This window comes from Taudactylus pleione, unplaced genomic scaffold, assembly GCF_031769625.1.
Source record: "Taudactylus pleione unplaced genomic scaffold, aTauple2 ptg000257l, whole genome shotgun sequence".
Classification (NCBI taxonomy): domain Eukaryota; kingdom Metazoa; phylum Chordata; class Amphibia; order Anura; family Myobatrachidae; genus Taudactylus; species Taudactylus pleione.
The window spans coordinates 361,883-383,912 of NW_028284659.1; the positions used below are offsets into that span (position 1 = coordinate 361,883).

At 49.5% G+C, this 22,030-nt stretch overlaps 1 protein-coding gene across 1 annotated transcript; it reads right to left on the reverse strand.

Annotated features, from left to right (window-relative positions):
* Window positions 1–4,865: 4,865 nt before the first annotated feature.
* LOC148514832 (mucin-6-like) lies at window positions 4,866–20,419 on the reverse strand. Its single transcript, XM_088480874.1, has 3 exons — window positions 20,359–20,419; window positions 18,271–18,318; window positions 4,866–5,251 (listed from the first exon to the last, which is right to left on the reverse strand). The coding sequence occupies exons 1-3, from the start codon at window positions 20,393–20,395 to the stop codon at window positions 4,866–4,868; spliced, it is 471 nt and encodes a 156-aa protein (XP_088337000.1). The 5' UTR covers window positions 20,396–20,419.
* Between the last annotated feature and the right edge of the window lie 1,611 nt (window positions 20,420–22,030).

Sequence of the window (22,030 nt, forward strand, 5' to 3'; positions counted from 1 at the left end):
CGAGTAATAAGCAATGTGTGGTGGCTGGGTGTGTCCCATGCAGTAATGGGTGTGAGCAATAAGCAATGTGTGGTGGCTGGGTGTGTACCATGCCGTAATGGGTGTGAGCAATAAGCAATGTGTGGTGGCTGGGCGTGTCCCATGCGGTAATGGGTGTGAGCCATAAGCAGTGTGTGGTGGCTGGGCGTGTCCCATGCGATAATGGGTGTGAGCAATAAGCAATGTGTGGTGGCTGGGTGTGTTCCATGCGGTAATGGGTGTGAGCAATAAGCAATGTGTGGTGGCTGGGTGTGTACCATGCCGTAATGGGTGTGAGCAATAAGCAGTGTGTGGTGGCTGGGTGTGTACCATGCAGTAATGGGTGTGAGCAATAAGCAATGTGTGGTGGCTGGGTGTGTCCCATGCAGTAATGGGTGAGAGCAATAAGCATTGTGTGGTGGCTGGGTGTGTACCATGCAGTAATGGGTGTGAGCAATAAGCAATGTGTGGTGGCTGGGTGTGTACCATGCAGTCATGGGTGTGAGCAATAAGCAATTTGTGGTGGCTGGGTGTGTCCCATGCAGTAATGGGTGTGAGCAATAAGCAGTGTGTGGTGGCTGGGTGTGTACCATGCAGTAATGGGTGTGAGCAATAAGCAATGTGTGGTGGCTGGGTGTGTCCCATGCGGTAAGGGGTATGAGCAATAAGCAATGTGTGGTGGCTGGGTGTTTACCATGCGGTAATGGGTGTGAGTAATAAGCAATGTGTGGTGGCTGGGTGTGTACCATGCAGTAATGGGTGTGAGCAATAAGCAATGTGTGGTGGCTGGGCGTATCCCATGCAGTAATGGGTGTGAGCAATAAGCAATGTGCGGTGGCTGGGTGTGTACCATGCAGTAATGGGTGTGAGCAATAAGCAATGTGTGGTGGCTGGGCGTGTCCCCTGCAGTAATGGGTGTGAGCAATAAGCAATGTGCGGTGGCTGGGTGTGTCCCATGGGGTAATGGGTGTGAGCAATAAGCAATGTGCTGTGGCTGGGTGTGTCCCATGCAGTAATGGGTGAGAGCAATAAGCAATGTGTGGTGGCTGGGTGTGTCCCATGCAGTAATGGGTGTGAGCAATAAGCAGTGTGTGGTGGCTGGGTGTGTCCCATGCTGTAATGGGTGTGAGCAATAAGCAATGTGTGGTGGCTGGGTGTGTACCATGCAGTAATGGGTGTGAGCAATAAGCAATGTGTGGTGGCTGGGTGTGTACCATGCAGTAATGGGTGTGAGCAATAAGCAGTGTGTGGTGGCTGGGTGTGTACCATGCAGTAATGGGTGTGAACAATAAGCAATGTGTGGTGGCTGGGTGTGTCCTATGCAGTAATGGGTGTGAGCAATAAGCAGAGTGTGGTGGCTGGGTGTGTACCATGCAGTAATGGGTGTGAGCAATAAGCAATGTGTGGTGGCTGGGTGTGTCCCATGCGGTAATGGGTGTGAGCAATAAGCAGTGTGTGGTGGCTGGGTGTGTCCCATGCAGTAATGGGTGTGAGCAATAAGCAATGTGCGGTGGCTGGGCATGTACCATGCAGTAATGGGTGAGAGCAATAAGCAATGTGTGGTGGCTGGGCGTGTCCCATGCAGTAATAGGTGTGAGCAATAAGCAATGTGTGGTGGCTGGGTGTGTCCCATGCAGTAATGGGTGTGAGCAATAAGCAATGTGTGGTGGCTGGGTGTGTCCCATGCAGTAATGGGTGTGACGAATAAGCAGTGTGTGGTGGCTGGGTGTGTCCCATGCAGTAATGGGTGTGAGCAATAAGCAGTGTGTGGTGGCTGGGTGTGTACCATGCAGTAATGGGTGTGAGCAATAAGCAATGTGTGGTGGCTGGATGTGTACCATGCAGTAATGGGTGTGAGCAATAAGCAGTGTGTGGTGGCTGGGCGTGTCCCATGCAGTAATGGGTGTGAGCAATAAGCAATGTGTGGTGGCTGGGTGTGTACAATGCGGTAATGGGTGTGAGCAATAAGCAGTGTGTGGAGGCTGGGTGTGTCCCATGCGGTAATGGGTGTGAGCAATAAGCAGTGTGCAGTGGCTGGGCGTGTCCCATGCGGTAATGGGTGAGAGCACTAAGCAATGTGCGGTGGCTGGGCGTGTACCATGCAGTAATGGGTGTGAGCAATAAGCAATGTGCGGTGGCTGGGTGTGTACCATGCGGTAATGGGTGTGAGCAATAAGCAATGTGCGGTGGCTGGGTGTGTACCATGCGGTAGTGGGTGTGAGCAATAAGCAATGTGTGGTGGCTGGGTGTGTACCATGCGGTAATGGGTGTGAGCAATAAGCAATGTGTGGTGGCTGGGTGTGTACCATGCAGTAATGGGTGTGAGCAATAAGCAGTGTGTGGTGGCTGGGTGTGTACCATGCGGTAATGGGTGTGAGCAATAAGCAGTGTGTGGTGGCTGGGTGTGTCCCATGCGGTAATGGGTGTGAGCAATAAGCAATGTGTGGTGGCTGGGTGTGTACCATGCAGTAATGGGTGTGAGCAATAAGCAGTGTGTGGTGGCTGGGTGTGTACCATGCAGTAATGGGTGTGAGCAAAAAGCAATGTGCGGTGGCTGGGCGTGTACCATGCAGTAATGGGTGTGAGCAATAAGCAATGTGTGGTGGCTGGGCGTGTCCCATGCGGTAATGGGTGTGAGCAATAAGCAGTGTGTGGTGGCTGGGCGTGTCCCATGCGGTAATGGGTGTGAGCAATAAGCAGTGTGTGGTGGCTGGGTGTGTCCCATGCGGTAATGGGTGTGAGCAATAAGCAGTGTGTGGTGGCTGGGCGTGTCCCATGCGATAATGGGTGTGAGCAATAAGCAATGTGTGGTGGCTGGGCGTGTCCCATGCGGTAATGGGTGTGAGCAATAAGCAATGTGTGGTGGCTGGGTGTGTCCCATGCAGTAATGGGTGTGAGCAATAAGCAATGTGTGGTGGCTGGGTGTGTCCCATGCAGTAATGGGTGTGAGCAATAAGCAATGTGTGGTGGCTGGGTGTGTCCCACGTGGTAATGGGTGTGAGCAATAAGCAGTGTGTGGTGGCTGGGTGTGTCCCATGCAGTAATGGGTGTGAGCAATAAGCAGTGTGTGGTGGCTGGGCGTGTCCAACGCAGTAATGGGTGTGAGCAATAAGCAGTGTGTGGTGGCTGGGCGTGTACCACGCAGTAATGGGTGTGAGCAATAAGCAATGTGTGGTGGCTGGGCGTGTCCCATGCAGTAATGGGTGTGAGCAATAAGCAGTGTGTAGTGGCTGGGTGTGTTCCATGCAGTAATGGGTGTGAGCAATACGCAATGTGCGGTGGCTGGGTGTTTACCATGCGGTAATGGGTGTGAGCAATACGCAATGTGCATTGGCTGGGCGTGTCCCATGCGGTAATGGGTGTGAGCAATAAGCAGTGTGTGGTGGCTGGGTGTGTCCCATGCGGTAATTGGTGTGAGCAATAAGCAGTGTGTGGTGGCAGGGTGTGTACCATGCGGTAATGGGTGTGAGCAATAAGCAATGTGTGGTGGCTGGGCGTGTCCCATGCGGTAAAGGGTGTGAGCAATAAGCAGTGTGTGGTGGCTGGGTGTGTCCCATGCAGTAATGGGTGTGAGCAATAAGCAATGTGTGGTGGCTGGGCGTGTCCCATGCAGTAATGGGTGTGAGCAATAAGCAGTGTGTGGTGGCTGGGTGTGTACCATGCAGTAATGCGTGTGAGCAATAAGCAGTGTGTGGTGGCTGGGCGTGTCCCATGCAGTAATGGGTGTGAGCATTAAGCAGTGTGTGGTGGCTGGGTGTGTACCATGCAGTAATGGGTGTGAGCAATAAGCAATGTGTGGTGGCTGGGCGTGTCCCATGCAGTAATGGGTGTGAGCAATAAGCTGTGTGTGGTGGCTGGGTGTGTACCATGCAGTAATGGGTGTGAGCAATAAGCAATGTGCGGTGGCTGGGTGTGTCCCATGCGGTAATGGGTATGAGCAATAAGCAATGTGTGGTGGCTGGGTGTGTCCCATGCGGTAATGGGTGTGAGCAATAAGCAGTGTGTGTTGGCTGGGTGTGTACCATGCAGTAATGGGTGTGAGCAATAAGCAATGTGTGGTGGCTGGGCGTGTCCCATGCGGTAATGGGTGTGAGCAATAAGCAGTGTGTGGTGGCTGGGTGTGTCCCATGCGGTAATGGGTGTGAGCAATAAGCAATGTGTGGTGGCTGGGTGTGTCCCATGAGGTAATGGGTGTGAGCAATAAGCAATGTGTGGTGGCTGGGTGTGTCCCATGCGGTAATGGGTGTGAGCAATAAGCAATGTGTGGTGGCTGGGTGTGTACCATGCAGTAATGGGTGTGAGCAATAAGCAATGTGTGGTGGCTGGGTGTGTCCCATGCAGTAATGGGTGTGAGCAATAAGCAATGTGTGGTGGCTGGGTGTGTCCCATGCAGTAATGGGTGTGAGCAATAAGCAATGTGTGGTGGCTGCGTGTGTACCATGCAGTGATGGGTGACAGCAATAAGCATTGTGTGGTGGCTGGGTGTGTACCATGCAGTAATGGGTGTGAGCAATAAGCAATGTGTGGTGGCTGGGTGTGTCCCATGCAGTAATGGGTGTGAGCAATAAGCAGTGTGTGGTGGCTGGGTGTGTACCATGCAGTAATGGGTGTGAGCAATAAGCAGTGTGTGGTGGCTGGGTGTGTCCCATGCAGTAATGGTTGTGAGCAATAAGCAATGTGTGGTGGCTGGGTGTGTCCCATGCAGTAATGGGTGTGAGCAATAAGCAATGTGTGGTGGCTGGGTGTGTCCCATGCAGTAATGGGTGTGAGCAATATGTGTAACAATATAGAAGATCTCTCTGTAAGAATAAGTGAGCAGAACACAGAGGTCAGGGAGTCACAACCCTTCAGTTTCCTTTATTGATCATGGTGGGACATTCGCTCCTGAGCGCGCAGCGTCCATCACTATGACGCACATAATCTGGCTTACAGACGCAGCCCTCTTTGCATCCCCCCATGCAGCGTATTCCTATGCGTGTAGGGATTAGCGTGCACTTCTCCTCACATTGGCTGGCGCAGGTTGTGTACGTTGTGTTCCCATAGCAGGAATCGCACTTCTCCTGTTCCACGCAGTTTCCACTGAGATCCAGTAATAAGCCCTTCTTGCAGAAACAGCCGGGGACGCACACCGTTGCACATATAAGAAAAGTCTCTCTGTAATTCATGCAAGATGGAGGACAGGAGCTTCCACACTTGTTATATTCTTTGTCCTGTTCACATTTCATAGGGGAATCTGTAAGAATAAAATATATAGATGAGCTGATGTGTTTGAGGCTGTGATGTACGTACAATTTTTGTGCTGATACTTATTGTACTGATATTGATTAATGTGGCGACATGCTGTGATGTCACTTCCGTACACGGCACACGCGGTTACCAATCTGACGCGTCTTGTGAGGTTATAAGGACACAGGGACACCAGGTAAGGAATTTTGTACTGTTTCTACTTTTTGTGTGCGCAGATATATCGGGTCATGATAAAGGTCCCGGCTGGAGTCGAAACGTTGACCCGCTATGCTTGATCTGCATTGATAAGAAAATAAATTATGCAGCAATTTTCCATGTTGAAGATGAAAAGCCTGGTGAGTGGGCTCGTATTTATACGTCATTGTACGATGCCCCCAACGCCGCCCCAAAGCCTGGTGAGTGCGCTCGTATTTATACGTCATTGTATGATCCCCCCAACGCTGCCCCAAAGCCTGGTGAGTGCGCTCGTGTTTATACGTCCTTGTATGATCCCCCCAACGCTGCCCCAAAGCCTGGTGAGTGGGTTCATATTTATACGTCCTTGTACGATGCCCCCAACGCTGCCCCAAAGCCTGGTGAGTGCGCTCGTATTTATATGTCCTTGTATGATCCCCCCAACGCTGCCCCAAAGCCTGGTGAGTGCGCTCGTATTTATACATCCTTGTACGATGCCCCCAACACTGCCCCAAAGCCTGGGGAGTGCGCTCGTATTTATACATCCTTGTACGATGCCCCCAACACTGCCCCAAAGCCTGGTGAGTGCGCTCGTATTTATACGTCCTTGTACGATGCCCCCAACGCTGACCCAATGCCTGGTGTGTGCGCTCGTATTTATATGTCATTGTATGATCCCCCCAACGCTGCCCCAAAGCCTGGTGAGTGCGCTCGTATTTATACGTCATTGTACGATGCCCCCAACGCCGCCCCAAAGCCTGGTGAGTGCGCTCGTATTTATACGTCCTTGTACGATGCCCCCAACGCCACCCCAAAGCCTGGTGAGTGCGCTCGTATTTATACGTCCTTGTACGATGCCCCCAACACTGCCCCCAAGCCTGGTGAGTGCGCTTGTATTTATGCATCCTTGCATGATGCCCCAAAGCCTGAGTGTGGCACCCCAGCCATTAGTTCCAGGTGTAGTGAGTACAACTCTGATCTAATGTATGTTGGAGGACCCTTTGTGGATACGTCTGAGTGTGCATCCTGAAGTTACTGTATGGGGACTTTGTTTTTGGACTTTCTTTATATTTAGCTTTATTCAAAATTTCTATACTTTTTCTGTATTGATTTGGTGTTTTGCCTGCACAAAATTTATTAGGCGGGAATTTTCCTGACTTTTGATGATCTTAGATCATTTTTAAAAAAGATTTTTTTGCCCGATCATCAGACAGAGTTGGTTAGAGATGAGCGGTTCGGATTCTGTGGAATGTTGGACTGAGCTGCACCCCTGGAGCTGCCAATGGAGCCAAAAGTTCATTTTTTTATGTATCTAGTTATAAATTGAGTCTGGCTGAAATATTTTTGCTTTCTAAAGGCCTTTCTTTCATTCTCACACATAGATTTAATGATTTTCAGTGTTCTATTAACTTAATCAATATGGGCCACTAACTGAGACTGAGAGAAGACTTTGATAAGAAAGAAACTAATGTGGATAGTAGAGCTCAAAGGGTTTTTATGTTAAATCAAGTTCATTTTAGCCGATTTCCACTAATGCTAGATACAAACCTATTTGAGGATGGTAGATCAGGATGTAAAGACAGATGCTGGCAGAAATACAACATGTTTTAATAATTTGACTTTTGATTAAAGATCTGCGCTTAGGACACTATGTAAGAATACATCTATTGTAGTGAGGAATCCTGACACAGGGGGCGCTGCAGTGATACAGGATGTTAGCACATATGATAATTAGATTAGAAGATAACTTTCAGATTCCACTACTTACTGTAAAATGGAATTTAATCCCATGACAAGAATTGAGAAATAGGTTGATGAACTCATCAATTGGGCCCATAAGAAAGGGTGGATGGATAAAACATTACTGAATTTTGATTGTCCTGTACTGTACACATTGCCCAAGATACACAAATCGCTAACAGACCCTCCTGGCACAGCAATAATTTCTGCCAGCAGATCTATACTACAACCTATGGTGCAGTTCTTACATTATTATTTGCAGCCTTTAGTGAAATCTACCAAGAGCAATCTGAGGGATACAAGAGCTACCTGCGGGATACAAGAGTTACCTGCGGGATACAAGAGCTACCTGCGGGATACAAGAGCTACCTGCGGGATACAAGAGCTACCAAGAGCTACCTGCGGGATACAAGAGCTACCAAGAGCTACCAAGAGCTACCTGCGGGATACAAGAGCTACCTGCGGGATACAAAAGCTACCTGAGGGATACAAGAGCTACCTGCGGGATACAAGAGCTACCTGAGGGATAAAAGAGCTACCTGCAGGGTAAAAGAGCTACCAAGAGCTACCTGCGGGACCCAAGAGCTACCTGCGGGACATAAGAGCTACCTGCAGGACACAAGAGCTACCTGCGGGACACAAGAGCTACCTGAGGGATACAAGAGCTACCTGCGGGATACAAGAGCTACCTGAGGGATACAAGAGCTACCTGCGGGGTACAAGAGCTACCAAGAGTTACCTGCGGGATACAAGAGCTACCTGCGGGATACAAGAGCTACCTGTGGGGTACAAGAACTACGTGCAGGGTACAAGAACTACCAAGAGCTACCTGCGGGATACAAGAGCTACCTGCGGGATACAAGAGCTACCTGCGGGGTACAAGAGCTACCTAAGGGATACAAGAGCTACCAAGAGCTACCTGCTGGATACAAGAGCTACCTGCGGGGTACAAGAACTACCAAGAGCTACCTGCGGGATACAAGAGCTAACTGCGGGATACAAGAGCTACAAAGAGCTACCTGTGGGAAACAAGAGCTACCTGAGGGATACAAGAGCTACCAAGAGCTACCTGCAGGGTACAAGAGCTACCTGAGGGATACAAGAGCTACAAGAGCTACCTGCGAGGTACAAGAGCTACCTGCGAGGTACAAGAGCTACCTGCGGGATTCAAGAGCTACCTGCTGGATACAAGAGCTACCTGCGGGGTACAAGAAATACCAAGAGCTACCTGCGGGATACAAGAGCTAACTGCGGGATACAAGAGCTACCAAGAGCTACCTGCGGGATAAAAGAGCTACCTGCGGGATACAAGAGCTACCTGAGGGATAAAAGAGCTACCAAGAGCTACCTGAGGGATACAAGAGCTACCTGCGGGATACAAGAGCTACCTGCGGGGTACAAGAGCTACCTGCAGGAAACAAGAGCTACCTTAGGGATACAAGAGGTACCAAGAGCTACCTGCGGGATACAAGAGCTACCTGCAAGGTACAAGCGTTACCGGCGAGGTACAATAGCTACCTGCGGGATACAAGAGCTACCAAGAGCTACCTGCGGGATACAAGAGCTACCTGCAAGGTACAAGAGCTACCGGCGAGGTACAAGAGCTAACTGCGGGACACAAGAGCTACCTGCGGGACACAAGAGCTACCTGCGGGATACAAGAGCTACTTGCGGGATACAAGAGCTACCTGAGGGATAGAAGAGCTACCAAGAGCTACCTGCGGGATACAAGAGCTACCTGCGGGATACAAGAGCTACCTGCGGGGTACAAGAGCTACCTGAGGGTTACAAGAGCTACCAAGAGGTACAAGATCTACCTGCGGGATACAAGAGCTACCTGCTGGATACAAGAGCTACCTGCGGGGTACAAGAACTACCAAGAACTACCTGCGGGATACAAGAGCTAACTGCGGGATACAAGAGATACCAAGAGCTACCTGTGGGATAAAAAAGCTACCTGCGGGATACAAGAGCTACCTGAGGGATACAAGAGCTACCAAGAGCTACCTGCGGGATACAAGAGCTATCTGCAGGATACAAGAGCTACCTGCAGGGAAGAAGAGCTGCCTGAGGGATACAAGAGCTACCAAGAGCTACCTGCGGGATACAAGAGCTACCTGCGAGGTACAAGAGCTACCTGCGGGACACAAGAGCTACCTGCGGGATACAAGAGCTACCTGAGGGATACAAGAGCTACCAAGAGCTACCTGCGGGATACAAGAGCTACCTGCGGGATACAAGAGCTACCTGCAGGATACAAGAGCTACCTGCGGGGTACAAGAGTTACCAGCAGGATACAAGAGCTACCTGAGGGATAGAAGAGCTACCAAGAGCTACCTGCGGGGTACAAGAGCTACCTGCGGGATACAAGAGCTACCTGCGGGGTACAAGAGCTACCTGCGGGGTACAAGAGCTACCTGTGGGGTACAAGAGCTACCTGAGGGATACAAGAGCTACCTGCGGGATACAAGAGCTACCTGCAGGATAAAATAGCTTCCTGAGGGATACAAGAGCTACCAAGAGCTACCTGCGGGGTACAAGAGCTAACTGCGGGATACAAGAGCTACCTGAGGGATGCAAGAGCTACCTGAGGGACGCAAGAGCTACCTGAGGGACACAAGAGCTACCTGAGGGATGCAAGAGCTACCTGAAGGACACGAGCTACCTGAGGGACGCAAGAGCTACCTGAGGGACGCAAGAGCTACCTGAGGGATGCAAGAGCTACCTGAAGGACACAAGAGCTACCTGAGGGACGCAAGAGCTACCTGAGGGACAAAAGAGCTACCTGAGGGATGCAAGAGCTACCTGAAGGACACAAGAGCTACCTGTGGGATACAAGAGCTACCTGCAGGATTCAAGAGCTACCTGCAGGATTCAAGAGCTACCTGTGGGATACAAGAGCTACCTGCGGGGTACAAGAGCTACCTGCGGGATACAAGAGCTACCTGCGGGGTACAAGAGCAACCTGCGGGGTACAAGAGCTACCTGCGGGACACAAGAGCTACCTGCAGGATACAAGAGCTTCCTGCGGGATATAAGAGCTACCTGAGGGATACAAGAGCTACCAAGAGCTACCTGCGGGGTAGAAGAGCTACCTGCGGGGTACAAGAGCTAGCTGCGGGATACAAGAGCTACCTGAGGGATGCAAGAGCTACATAAGGGACACAAGAGCTACCTGAGGGATCCAAGAGCTACCTGCAGGATCCAAGAGCTACCTGCGGGATACAAGAGCTACCTGCGGGATACAAGAGCTACCTGCGAGGTACAAGAGCTACCAGCGGGATACAAGAGCTACCTGCGAGGTACAAGAGCTACCTGCAGGATACAAGAGCTACCTGCTGGATACAAGAGCTACCTGCAGGATACAAGAGCTACCAGCGGGGTACAAGAACTACCAAGAGCTACCTGCGGGCTCCAAGAGCTCACTGCGGGTTACAAGAGCTACCAAGAGCTACCTGTGGGATAAAAGAGCTTCCTGTGGGATACAAGAGCTACCTGAGGGATACAAGAGCTACCAAGAGTTACCTGCGGGAAACAAGAGCTACCTGCGGGATACAAGAGCTACCTGCGGGGTACAAGAGCTACCTGAGGGATACAAGAGCTAGCAAGAGCTAACTGCGGGATACAAGAGCTACCTGCGAGGTACAAGAGCTACCTGCGGGACACAAGAGCTACCTGCAGGACACAAGAGCTACCTGCGGGACACAAGAGCTACCTGCAGGATACAAGAGCTAACTGCGGGATACAAGCGCTACCTGAGGGATACAAGAGCTACCAAGAGCTACCTGCGGGATTCAAGAGCTACCTGCGGGATACAAGAGCTACCTGCGGGATACAAGAGCTACCTGCGGGGTACAAGAGCTACCAGCGGGATACCAGAGCTACCAAGAGCTACCTGCGGGATACAAGAGCTACCTGCGGGATACAAGAGCTACCTGCGGGATACAAGAGCTACCTGTGGGGTACAAGAGCTACCAGTGGGATACAAGAGCTACCTGAGGGATACAAGAGCTACCAAGAGCTACCTGCGGGGTACAAGAGCTACCTGCGGGATACAAGAACTACCTGCAGGGTACAAGAGCTACCTGCTGGGTACAAGAGCTACCTGCGGGGTACAAGAGCTACCTGCGGGATACAAGAGCTACCTGCGGGATACAAGAGCTACCTAAGGGGTACAAGAGCTACCTAAGGGATACAGGAGCTACCAAGAGCTACCTGCTGGATACAAGAGCTACCTGCGGGGTACAAGAACTACCAAGAGCTACCTGCGGGATACAAGAGCTAACTGTGGGATACAAGAGCTACCTAGAGCTACCTGCGGGAAACAAGAGCTACCTGAGGGATACAAGAGCTACCAAGAGCTACCTGCGGGGTACAAGAGCTAACTGAGGGATACAAGAGCTACCAAGAGCTACCTGCGAGGTACAAGAGCTACCTGCGAGGTACAAGAGCTACCTGCGGGATACAAGAGCTACCTGCTGGATACAAGAGCTAGCTGCGGGGTACAAGAACTACCAAGAGCTAACTGCGGGATACAAGAGCTATCAAGAGCTACCTGCGGGATAAAATAGCTAACTGCGGGATACAAGAGCTACCAAGAGCTACCTGAGGGATACAAGAGCTACCAAGAGCTACCTGAGGGATACAAGAGCTACCTGCAGGATACAAGAGCTACCTGCGGGGTACAAGAGCTACCTGCAGGATACAAGAGCTACCTGAGGGATACAAGAGCTACCAAGAGCTACCTGCGGCATACAAGAGCTACCTGCAAAGTACAAGAGCTACCGGCGAGGTAAAATAGCTACCTGCGGGATACAAGAGCTACCAAGAGCTACCTGCTTGATACAAGAGCTACCTGCAAGGTACAAGAGCTACCGGCGAGGTACAAGAGCTACCTGCGGGACACAAGAGCTACCTACGGTATACAAGAGCTACCTGCGGGATACAAGAGCTACCTGAGGGATAGAAGAGCTACCAAGAGCAACCTGCAGGATACAAGAGCTACCTGCGGGATACAAGAGCTACCTGCGGGGTACAAGAGCTACCTGAGGGTTACAAGAGCTACCTGCGAAGTACAAGAGCTACCTGGGAGGTACAAGAGCTACCTGCGGGATACAAGAGCTACCTGCTGGATACAAGAGCTACCTGTGGGGTACAAGAACTACCAAGAGCTACCAGTGGGATACAAGAGCTAACTGGGGGATACAAGAGCTACCAAGAGCTACCTGCAGGATAAAAGAGCTACCTGCAGAATAAAAGAGCTACCTGAGGGATACAAGAGCTACCAAGAGCTACCTGCGGGATACAAGAGCTACCTGCGGAATACAAGAGCTACCTGTGGGGTAGAAGAGCTGCCTGAGGGATACAAGAGCTACCAAGAGCTACCTGCAGGATACAAGAGCTACCTGCGAGGTACAAGAGCTACCTGCGGGACAAAAGAGCTACCTGAGGGATACAAGAGCTACCAAGAGCTACCTGCGGGGTACAAGTGCTACCTGCGGGATACAAGAGCTACCTAAGGGATGAAAGAGCTACCTGAGGGACGCAAGAGCTACCTGCGAGGTACAAGAGCTACCTGCGGGACAAAAGAGCAACCTGCGGGATACAAGAGCTACCTAAGGGATAAAAGAGCTACCAAGAGCTACCTGCGGGATACAAGAGCTACCTGCGGGATACAAGAGCTAACTGCGGGGTACAAGAGCTACCAGCAGGATACAAGAGCTACCTGAGGGATACAAGAGCTACCAAGAGCTACCTGCACGGTACAAGAGCTACCTGTGGGATACAAGAGCTACCTGCGGGGTACAAGAGCTACCTGCAGGATAAAAGAGCTACCTGAGGGATACAAGAGCTACCTGCGGGATACAAGAGCTACCTGCAGGATAAAAGAGCTACCTGAGGGATACAAGAGCTACCAAGTGCTACCTGCGGGGTACAAGTGCTACCTGCGGGATACAAGAGCTACCTGAGGGACGCAAGAGCTACCTGAGGGACGCAAGAGCTACCTGAGGGACACAAGAGCTACCTGAGGGATGCAAGAGCTACCTGAGGGATACAAGAGCTACCTGAAGGACACAAGAGCTACCTGAGGGATGCAAGAGCTACCTGAGGGACACAAGAGCTACCTGAGGGACGCAAGAGCTACCTGAAGGACACAAGAGCTACATGAGGGACGCAAGAGCTACCTGAGGGATCCAAGAGCTACCTGCGGGATCGAAGAGCTACCTGCGGGATCGAAGAGCTACCTGCGGGATACAAGAGCTACCTGCGAGGGAAAAGAGCTACCTGCGGGATACAAGAGCTACCTGCGGGATACAAGAGCTACCTGCGAGGTACAAGAGCTACCTGCAGGATACAAGAGCTACCTGCTGGATACAAGAGCTACCTGCGGGATACAAGAGCTACCTGCTGGATGCAAGAGCTACCTGCGGGGTACAAGAACTACCAAGAGCTACCTGCGGGCTTCAAGAGCTAACTGCGGGATACAAGAGCTACCAAGAGCTACCTGCGGGATAAAAGAGCTTCCTGCGGGATACAAGAGCTACCTGAGGGATACAAGAGCTACCAAGAGCTACCTGCGGGATACAAGAGCTACCTGCGGGATACAAGAGCTACCTGTGGGGTACAAGAGCTACCTGAGGGATACAAGAGCTACCAAGAGCTACCTGCGAGGTACAAGAGCTACCTGCGAGGTACAAGAGCTACCTGCGGGACACAAGAGCTACATGCGGGATAAAAGAGCTACCTGCGGGATACAAGCGCTACCTGAGGGATACAAGAGCTACCAAGAGCTACCTGCGGGACACAAGAGCTACCTGCGGGATACAAGAGCTACCTGCGGGATACAAGCGCTACCTGAGGGATACAAGACCTACCAAGAGCTACCTGCGGGATACAAGAGCTACCTGCGGGATACAAGAGCTACCTGTGGGATACAAGAGCTACCTGTGGGGTACAAGAGCTACCAGCGGGATACAAGAGCTACCTGAGGGATACAAGAGTTACCAAGAGCTACCTGCGGGGTACAAGAGCTACCTGCGGAATACAAGAGCTACCTGCGGGGTACAAGAGCTACCTGCGGGGTACAAGAGCTACCTGTGGGGTACAAGAGCTACCTGAGTGATACAAGAGCTACATGAGGGACACAAGAGCTACCTGCGGGATCCAAGAGCTACCTGTGGGATCCAAGAGCTACCTGCGGGATCCAAGAGCTTCCTGCGGGATCCAAGAGCTACCTGCGGGATACAAGAGCTACCTGCGAGGTACAAGAGCTACCTGCGGGATACAAGAGCTACCTGCGAGGTACAAGAGCTACCTGCGGGATACAAGAGCTACCTGCTGGATACAAGAGCTACCTGCGGGGTACAAGAACTACCAAGAGCTACCTGCGGGCTACAAGAGCAAACTGCGGGATACAAGAGCTACCAAGAGCTATCTGCGGGATAAAAGAGCTTCCTGCGGGATACAAGAGCTACCTGAGGGATTCAAGAGCTACCAAGAGCTACCTGCGGGATACAAGAGCTACCTGAGTGATACAAGAGTTACCTGCGGGCTGCAAGAGCTACCTGAGGGATGCAAGAGCTTCCTGAGGGATACAAGAGCTTCCTGAGGGATACAAGAGCTACCTGAGGGATACAAGAGCTACCTGAGAGACACAAGAGCTACCTGAGGGACACAAGAGCTACCTGCGGGATACAAGAGCTACCTGAGTGATACAAGAGCTACATGAGGGACACAAGAGCTACCTGAGGGATCCAAGAGCTACCTGCGGGATACAAGAGCTACCTGAGTGATACAAGAGCTACATGAGGGACACAAGAGCTACCTGAGGGATGCAAGAGCTACCTGAGGGATACAAGAGCTACCTGAGGGACGCAAGAGCTACCTGAGGGATACAAGAGCTACCTGAGAGACACAAGAGCTACCTGAGGGATACAAGAGCTACCTGAGAGACACAAGAGCTACCTGAGGGACACATGAGCTACCTGCGGGATACAAGAGCTACCTGAGTGATACAAGAGCTACATGAGGGACACAAGAGCTACCTGAGTGATCCAAGAGCTACCTGAGTGATACAAGGGCTACCTGAGTGATACAAGAGCTACCTGCGGGGTACAAGAGCTACCTGCGGGGTACAAGAGCTACCTGAGGGATACAAGAGTTACCTGCGGGCTGCAAGAGCTACCTGAGGGATGCAAGAGCTTCCTGAGGGATACAAGAGCTACCTGAGAGACACAAGAGCTACCTGAGGGATACAAGAGCTACCTGAGAGACACAAGAGCTACCTGAGGGACACAAGAGCTACCTGCGGGATACAAGAGCTACCTGAGTGATACAAGAGCTACATGAGGGACACAAGAGCTACCTGAGGGATCCAAGAGCTATCTGCGGGATACAAGAGCTACCTGAGTGATACAAGAGCTACATGAGGGACACAAGAGCTACCTGAGGGATGCAAGAGCTTCCTGAGGGATACAAGAGTTACCTGAGAGACACAAGAGCTACCTGAGGGATACAAGAGCTACCTGAGAGACACAAGAGCTACCTGAGGGACACAAGAGCTACCTGCGGGATACAAGACCTACCTGAGTGATACAAGAGCTACATGAGGGACACAAGAGCTACCTGAGGGATCCAAGAGCTATCTGCGGAATACAAGAGCTACCTGAGTGATACAAGAGCTACATGAGGGACACAAGAGCTACCTGAGGGACACAAGAGCTACCTGAGGGATACAAGAGCTACCTGAGGGACACAAGAGCTACCTGAGGGATACAAGAGCTACCTGAGAGACACAAGAGCTACCTGAGGGATACAAGAGCTACCTGAGAGACACAAGAGCTACCTGAGAGACACAAGAGCTACCTGAGGGACACATGAGCTACCTGAGTGATACAAGAGCTACATGAGGGACACAAGAGCTACCTGAGGGATCCAAGAGCTACCTGAGTGATACAAGGGCTACCTGAGTGATACAAGAGCTACATGCGGGGTACAAGAGCTACCTGCGGAATACAAGAGCTACCTGAGGGACACAAGAGCTACCTGAGGGATACAAGAGCTACCTGCGGGATACAAGAGCTACCTGAGGGATACAAGAGCTACCTGAGGGATACAAGAGCTACCTGAGGGATACAAGAGCTACCTGCGGGATACAAGAGCTACCTGAGGGATACAAGAGCTACCTGCGGGATACAGGTCATTTTTTGTAGGAACTGAACCAAAATGTTTATTTTGTCATTATCATAAAAACTTAACGTTTATTGGATAGACATTGAAATATCCCCTGGTATTGGACAGTAGCCAGCGAAATAATGATAAAAACATATAGATAGTGAAAAAAAGTAGTAATGTGTATTAAAATATAACAAGTAGAATCCCGGCTGTGTGTGTTTTAATTCAATCGTCATAAGATCGACTGTATTCAATATACTCAGTATGAGATTATAATCCAGTATCGCAAAGATCATGAGATCAAATGATGTTTTAATTAAAGATTATAATATCAGGTGTTTATCGATCAGGTTTTAACATGAGATGTGTATGTATATGATCTATTCAATAGTCCCCTTTGTATTTATCATTTCAACCACAGTTAATTCCTATGTTGTCAAGAAGATGAAATATGTGGTAATGATGCCAATTGGTCTAAAGTTAATTAGCGTAAGCACTAATCCTCCTAGGGGTGAATTGATATTGGTTATTATCACATATCCTTTTGCAAGAGACCTCATAGAATTACTGTCTCCTCACCCTTGAAGGGATATTAATCATTAAACCTTGTTGTGAAGGTTTTTTTATTCCCTTTATATATAAATAAATAAGGTTTGTGACTTTTCATAAGTATCTCAGTTACTTTGATACTTCCTAGTTAGGGTTAATGGGATTTATCATTAATAGGTACACTCATCATAGATCGCTATTTGAATCCTCACATGAAATCCATAGCAAACAGTGTGAATTCTAATTGTTGCACAGGATCATACAGAAGTCTCTATACGATATTATACTATTTAGATAAATTTTTATGTCATTGCAAAGACTTGTTAGTAAGGGGTATAATAACTAAAATGCGGATTTTTAGAAGTGGAGATGTTGTCCATAGCAACCGATCACATTCTATCTATTATCACCTGGAAGGTGCTAGATCGGTGGTTCTCAAACTCGGTCCTCAGGACCCCACACAGGTCACGTTTTCCAGGTCACCCAGCAGGAGCACAGGTGTGTTCATTACTCACTGACACATTACACAGGTCACCCAGCAGGTGCACAGGTGTGTTCATTACTCACTGACACATTTCCCAGGTCACCCAGCAGGAGCACAGGTGTAGTCATTACTCACTGACACATTTCCCAGGTCACCCAGCAGGAGCACAGGTGTGTTCATTACTCACTGACACATTTCCCAGGTCACCCAGCAGATGCACAGGTGTAGTCATTACTCACTGACACATTTTCCAGGTCACCCAGCAGGAGCACAGGTGTGTTCATTACTCACTGACACATTTTCCAGGTCACCCAGCAGGAGCACAGGTGTGTTCATTACTCACTGACACATTTTCCAGGTCACCCAGCAGGAGCACAGGTGTGTTCATTACTCACTGACACATTTCCCAGGTCACCCAGCAGATGCACAGGTGTATTCATTACTCACTGACACATTTCCCAGGTCACCCAGCAGGAGCACAGGTGTGTTCATTACTCACTGACACATTTCCCAGGTCACCCAGCAGATGCACAGGTGTATTCATTACTCACTGACACATTTCCCAGGTCACCCAGCAGGAGCACAGGTGTGTTCATTACTCACTGACACATTTCCCAGGTCACCCAGCAGATGCACAGGTGTAGTCATTACTCACTGACACATTTTAAAAGATCCACAGGTGGAGCTGATTATTTCACTTGTGATTCTGTGGAGACCTGGAAAACATGCCCTGTTTGTGGTCCTGAGGACCGAGTTTGAGAACCTGTGTTCTAGATAAATGATAAGTAGAATCTGATTGGTTGCTATGGGTAACATCTCCACCTGTAAAAACTCTCACTTTAGTTAATAGACCAATAAGAGGGTTTATTCTACATATTACTTACGTTCAGCGATGTAGGTGTCTTGTGCATATATCATCCAGAAGGAGACACCTGGGAAACAGAGATTTCATCAGCTTCTAAGTTATAGAATGAGGATCCCGATACTCTGAGAATCTGATAGAACATAAAGTCTGTACTGTACATGGCACTAACTCAGACTAATCTATTCTTATTCCCCATTACCTCTATCTACAGAGCAAGATCTGGTGTCTCACAGGGAGATAGACAAGATAACGGGGGTAACTCTTCTCATTGCTCCAAATCACCCTACTTACCCTACACACTGATCACTATACACAAGTCACACTGATCACTATACACAGGTCACACTGATCACTATACACAGGTCACACTGATCACTATACAGAGGTCACACTGATCACTATACACAGGTCACACTGATATCACACACCTGATACACACTGATCACTATACACAGGTCACACTGATCACTATACACAGGCCACAATGATCACTATACAGAGGTCACACTGATCACTATACACAGGTCACACTGATCACTATACACAGGTCACACTGATCACTATGCAGAGGTCACACTGATCACTATACACAGGTCACACTGATCACTATACACAGGTCACACCGATATCACACACCTGATACAAACTGATCACTATACACAGGTCACACCGATATCACACACCTGATACACACAGATCACTATACACAGAGCTAACTTAAGGTGCATACACACAAAACGATTCTTTGAACGATTATCGTTAACGATATCGTTTATCGTTCAATTGTTGAAAAAATCATTCACTTTCTGATTGAAAACGATTATCGTTCATGCGCGTTCACGTTTGTAGTTTGCAGCTTGTAGTTTGTAGTTCAGTCAGACTGGCCAACTCAACAATTTTCATTAAGTTAATATGCGAAAATCGTTTGTAGTTCAAAAAAATCGTTCAGTACATTTTAAAAAATCCGACAGATCTGATAATCGTTCATAACATCGTTCATAAAATCGTTGGTAACAAAATTGTTGCATCTGTATGCAGCTTTACAGTACATCACACACCTATTACACACAATCACTATATACAGGTCACACTGATATCATACACCTGATACACACTGATCACTGGGGGTCATTCAGACCCGCTCGTGAACGGCAGTATGCTCGCAAGCAGGTCGATGTTCCCCCACTGCGCATGCGCACAACGGAGGGAGCTCCGTCGTGCGCATGCGCGAGACCCGACGAGCGACGGTCTCTCCAGCGCTCCGGGTCTTGCCCCAAAGGGGGCGTGCTGTCGATGTTGATTGACAGCACACCCCCTTTGGTGGGCGTGCCGGGGGCGTGCCTGCCAGATGGAGGCGTTCCCATGGGAACGCCTACAATCTGAAGCCGGCCCCACTGACATCACTAGTGATGTCAGTGGGAGTGATTTTGGCTCTGATCGAGCCAAAATCACTCCAGGGCTTGCGGCAGCAAGACCCTACCGCAGGGTCTCATCGCAAGCCCGATGGTCGCGATGGTCAAGACCATCGCGACCATCATCATGGCTGCTCGCTATAGCTGTGGGTGGTCACCCACAGCTATACGAGCGTCCAGGAGGACGCTCCATTTTCATGGAGGAGGGCCCTGATTCAGAGCGAGCGCTTTGGTCAGAGCGTCCAGCTCTGAATCAGGCCCACTATACACAGAGCACACTTACAGTACATCACACACCTGATACAGTGTTTTAAGTTTTTTTGTGTGTATTTTTCAATTTGTAAAGTAGTCTGTTACTGGTTAATTTGTGTTACACGTTATGTTACCATCTATGTACTGCAGAACGGGACATTTGTGGGTACATAAATAGAATATGATAATAGTGGTGAGCCTGTCATGTAGCATCAATAGTGACTCAACACTCACTGGGCAGCGTTGGTGTAATAGTGACCCAACACTCACCTGACACATCAGTGTCCACTCTCACACTAAATAGTGACATATAAAGATTGGGCAGCGCTGGTGTAATAGTGAATAAAGGGGCGTCCTGCGGATCTCTCTCTCTAACCGAAATTCCCATCTGTTTATCCAGCTAATGACTGTACATAAAAAGTATATCAGACACATGAACTCACAGAACGCCGTCAGCAGGAGCACAGATGTCACTGACATGTCAAATAGATTTACTGGATCCGTATCCTGCAAAAGACGGGAGAGATTGGGACAATGAGTGTCTGCGAGACTGAAGAATGCACTTATAAAGGGGAGACATTGGGCCTGATTCAGAGCCGTTCGCTATTTGTGGTCGTTCGTTCAAAAACAAGGGGTGGCTATTCAAATGATCCGTTCGCAAATTGCAGTCTGTTCCCACCTCTAAGTCTGAACGAGCGAGCAAAACATACGCTCGTTTTTTTGATAAAAACGCCCCCTGGCCGCACGCACCATACGTCATGTCCGCTATTTATTAGATTAATCGAGTACATCGTACAGCGTATGAACTGCTCGCTATTCTTGTGGTTGGTGTTTTCAACCGCTATTTTGCGAGCAGTTCTGAGTTAAAAAAAAACAAGTGACGTGGTCAATGACGCTGCTGTATTAATTATGCACTCCCTTAAAATGCCCGTTTTGACCTTTAAGCACGCCTGCGTTCGGATCTCCACTCCCCGTTTTCAAGCACCTTCCCCTGTTACCACCCACATACGCCTCATTCTGTCACTCAAAATAGCAGGCCCTCGCTATATTGCGTACCAACGATTTTCGGCCGCACTGACTGGTTCGCGCATGCGTACTAAAAACCGTACGCATGCGCAGATGTGCGAACATCGCTCGGAACGAGCGTACTGCCGCTAGCGAGTGGCTCTGAATGAGGGCCATTGTACATAGAGCTAGTGAGCACCCATCAGCCGAGCCCATAACCCAGAGCAGAAACAATTTCATGTGACCACCAGAGGGAGACATACTACCATTCTATAAGCAGGTATCTAATAGGTGACAATTACACTAAGCTTGCTAATGCTGCAGGTGGTACATAGCTAGGTAAGAGTAATGCTGCAGGTGGAACATAGCTAGGTAAGAGTAATGCTGCAGGTGGTACATACCTAGGTAAGAGTAATGCTGCATGGGGTACATAGCTAGGTAAGAGTAATGCTGCATGCGGTACATAGCTAGGTAAGAGTAATGCTGCATGGGGTACATAGCTAGGTAAGAGTAATGCTGCATGGGGTACATAGCTAGGTAAGAGTAATGCTGCATGGGGTACATAGCTAGGTAAGAGTAATGCTGCATGGGGTACATAGCTAGGTAAGAGTAATGCTGCATGGGGTACATAGCTAGGTAAGAGTAATGCTGCATGCGGTACATAGCTAGGTAAGAGTAATGCTGCATGGGGTACATAGCTAGGTAAGAGAAATGCTGCATGGGATACATAGCTAGGTAAGAGTAATGCTGCATGGGGTACATAGCTAGGTAAGAGTAATGCTGCATGGGGTACAAAGCTAGTTAAGAGTAATGCTGCATGGGGTACATAGCTAGGTAAGAGTAATGCTGCATGGGGTACATAGCTAGGTAAGAGTAATGCTGCATGGGGTACATAGCTAGGAAAGAGTAATGCTGCATGGGGTACATAGCTAGGGAAGAGTAATGCTGCATGGGGTACATACCTAGGTAAGAGTAATGCTGCATGCGGTACATACCTAGGTAAGAGTAATGCTGCATGCGGTACATAGCTAGGTAAGAGTAATGCTGCATGCGGTACATACCTAGGTAAGAGTAATGCTGCATGTGGTACATAGCTAGGTAAGAGTAATG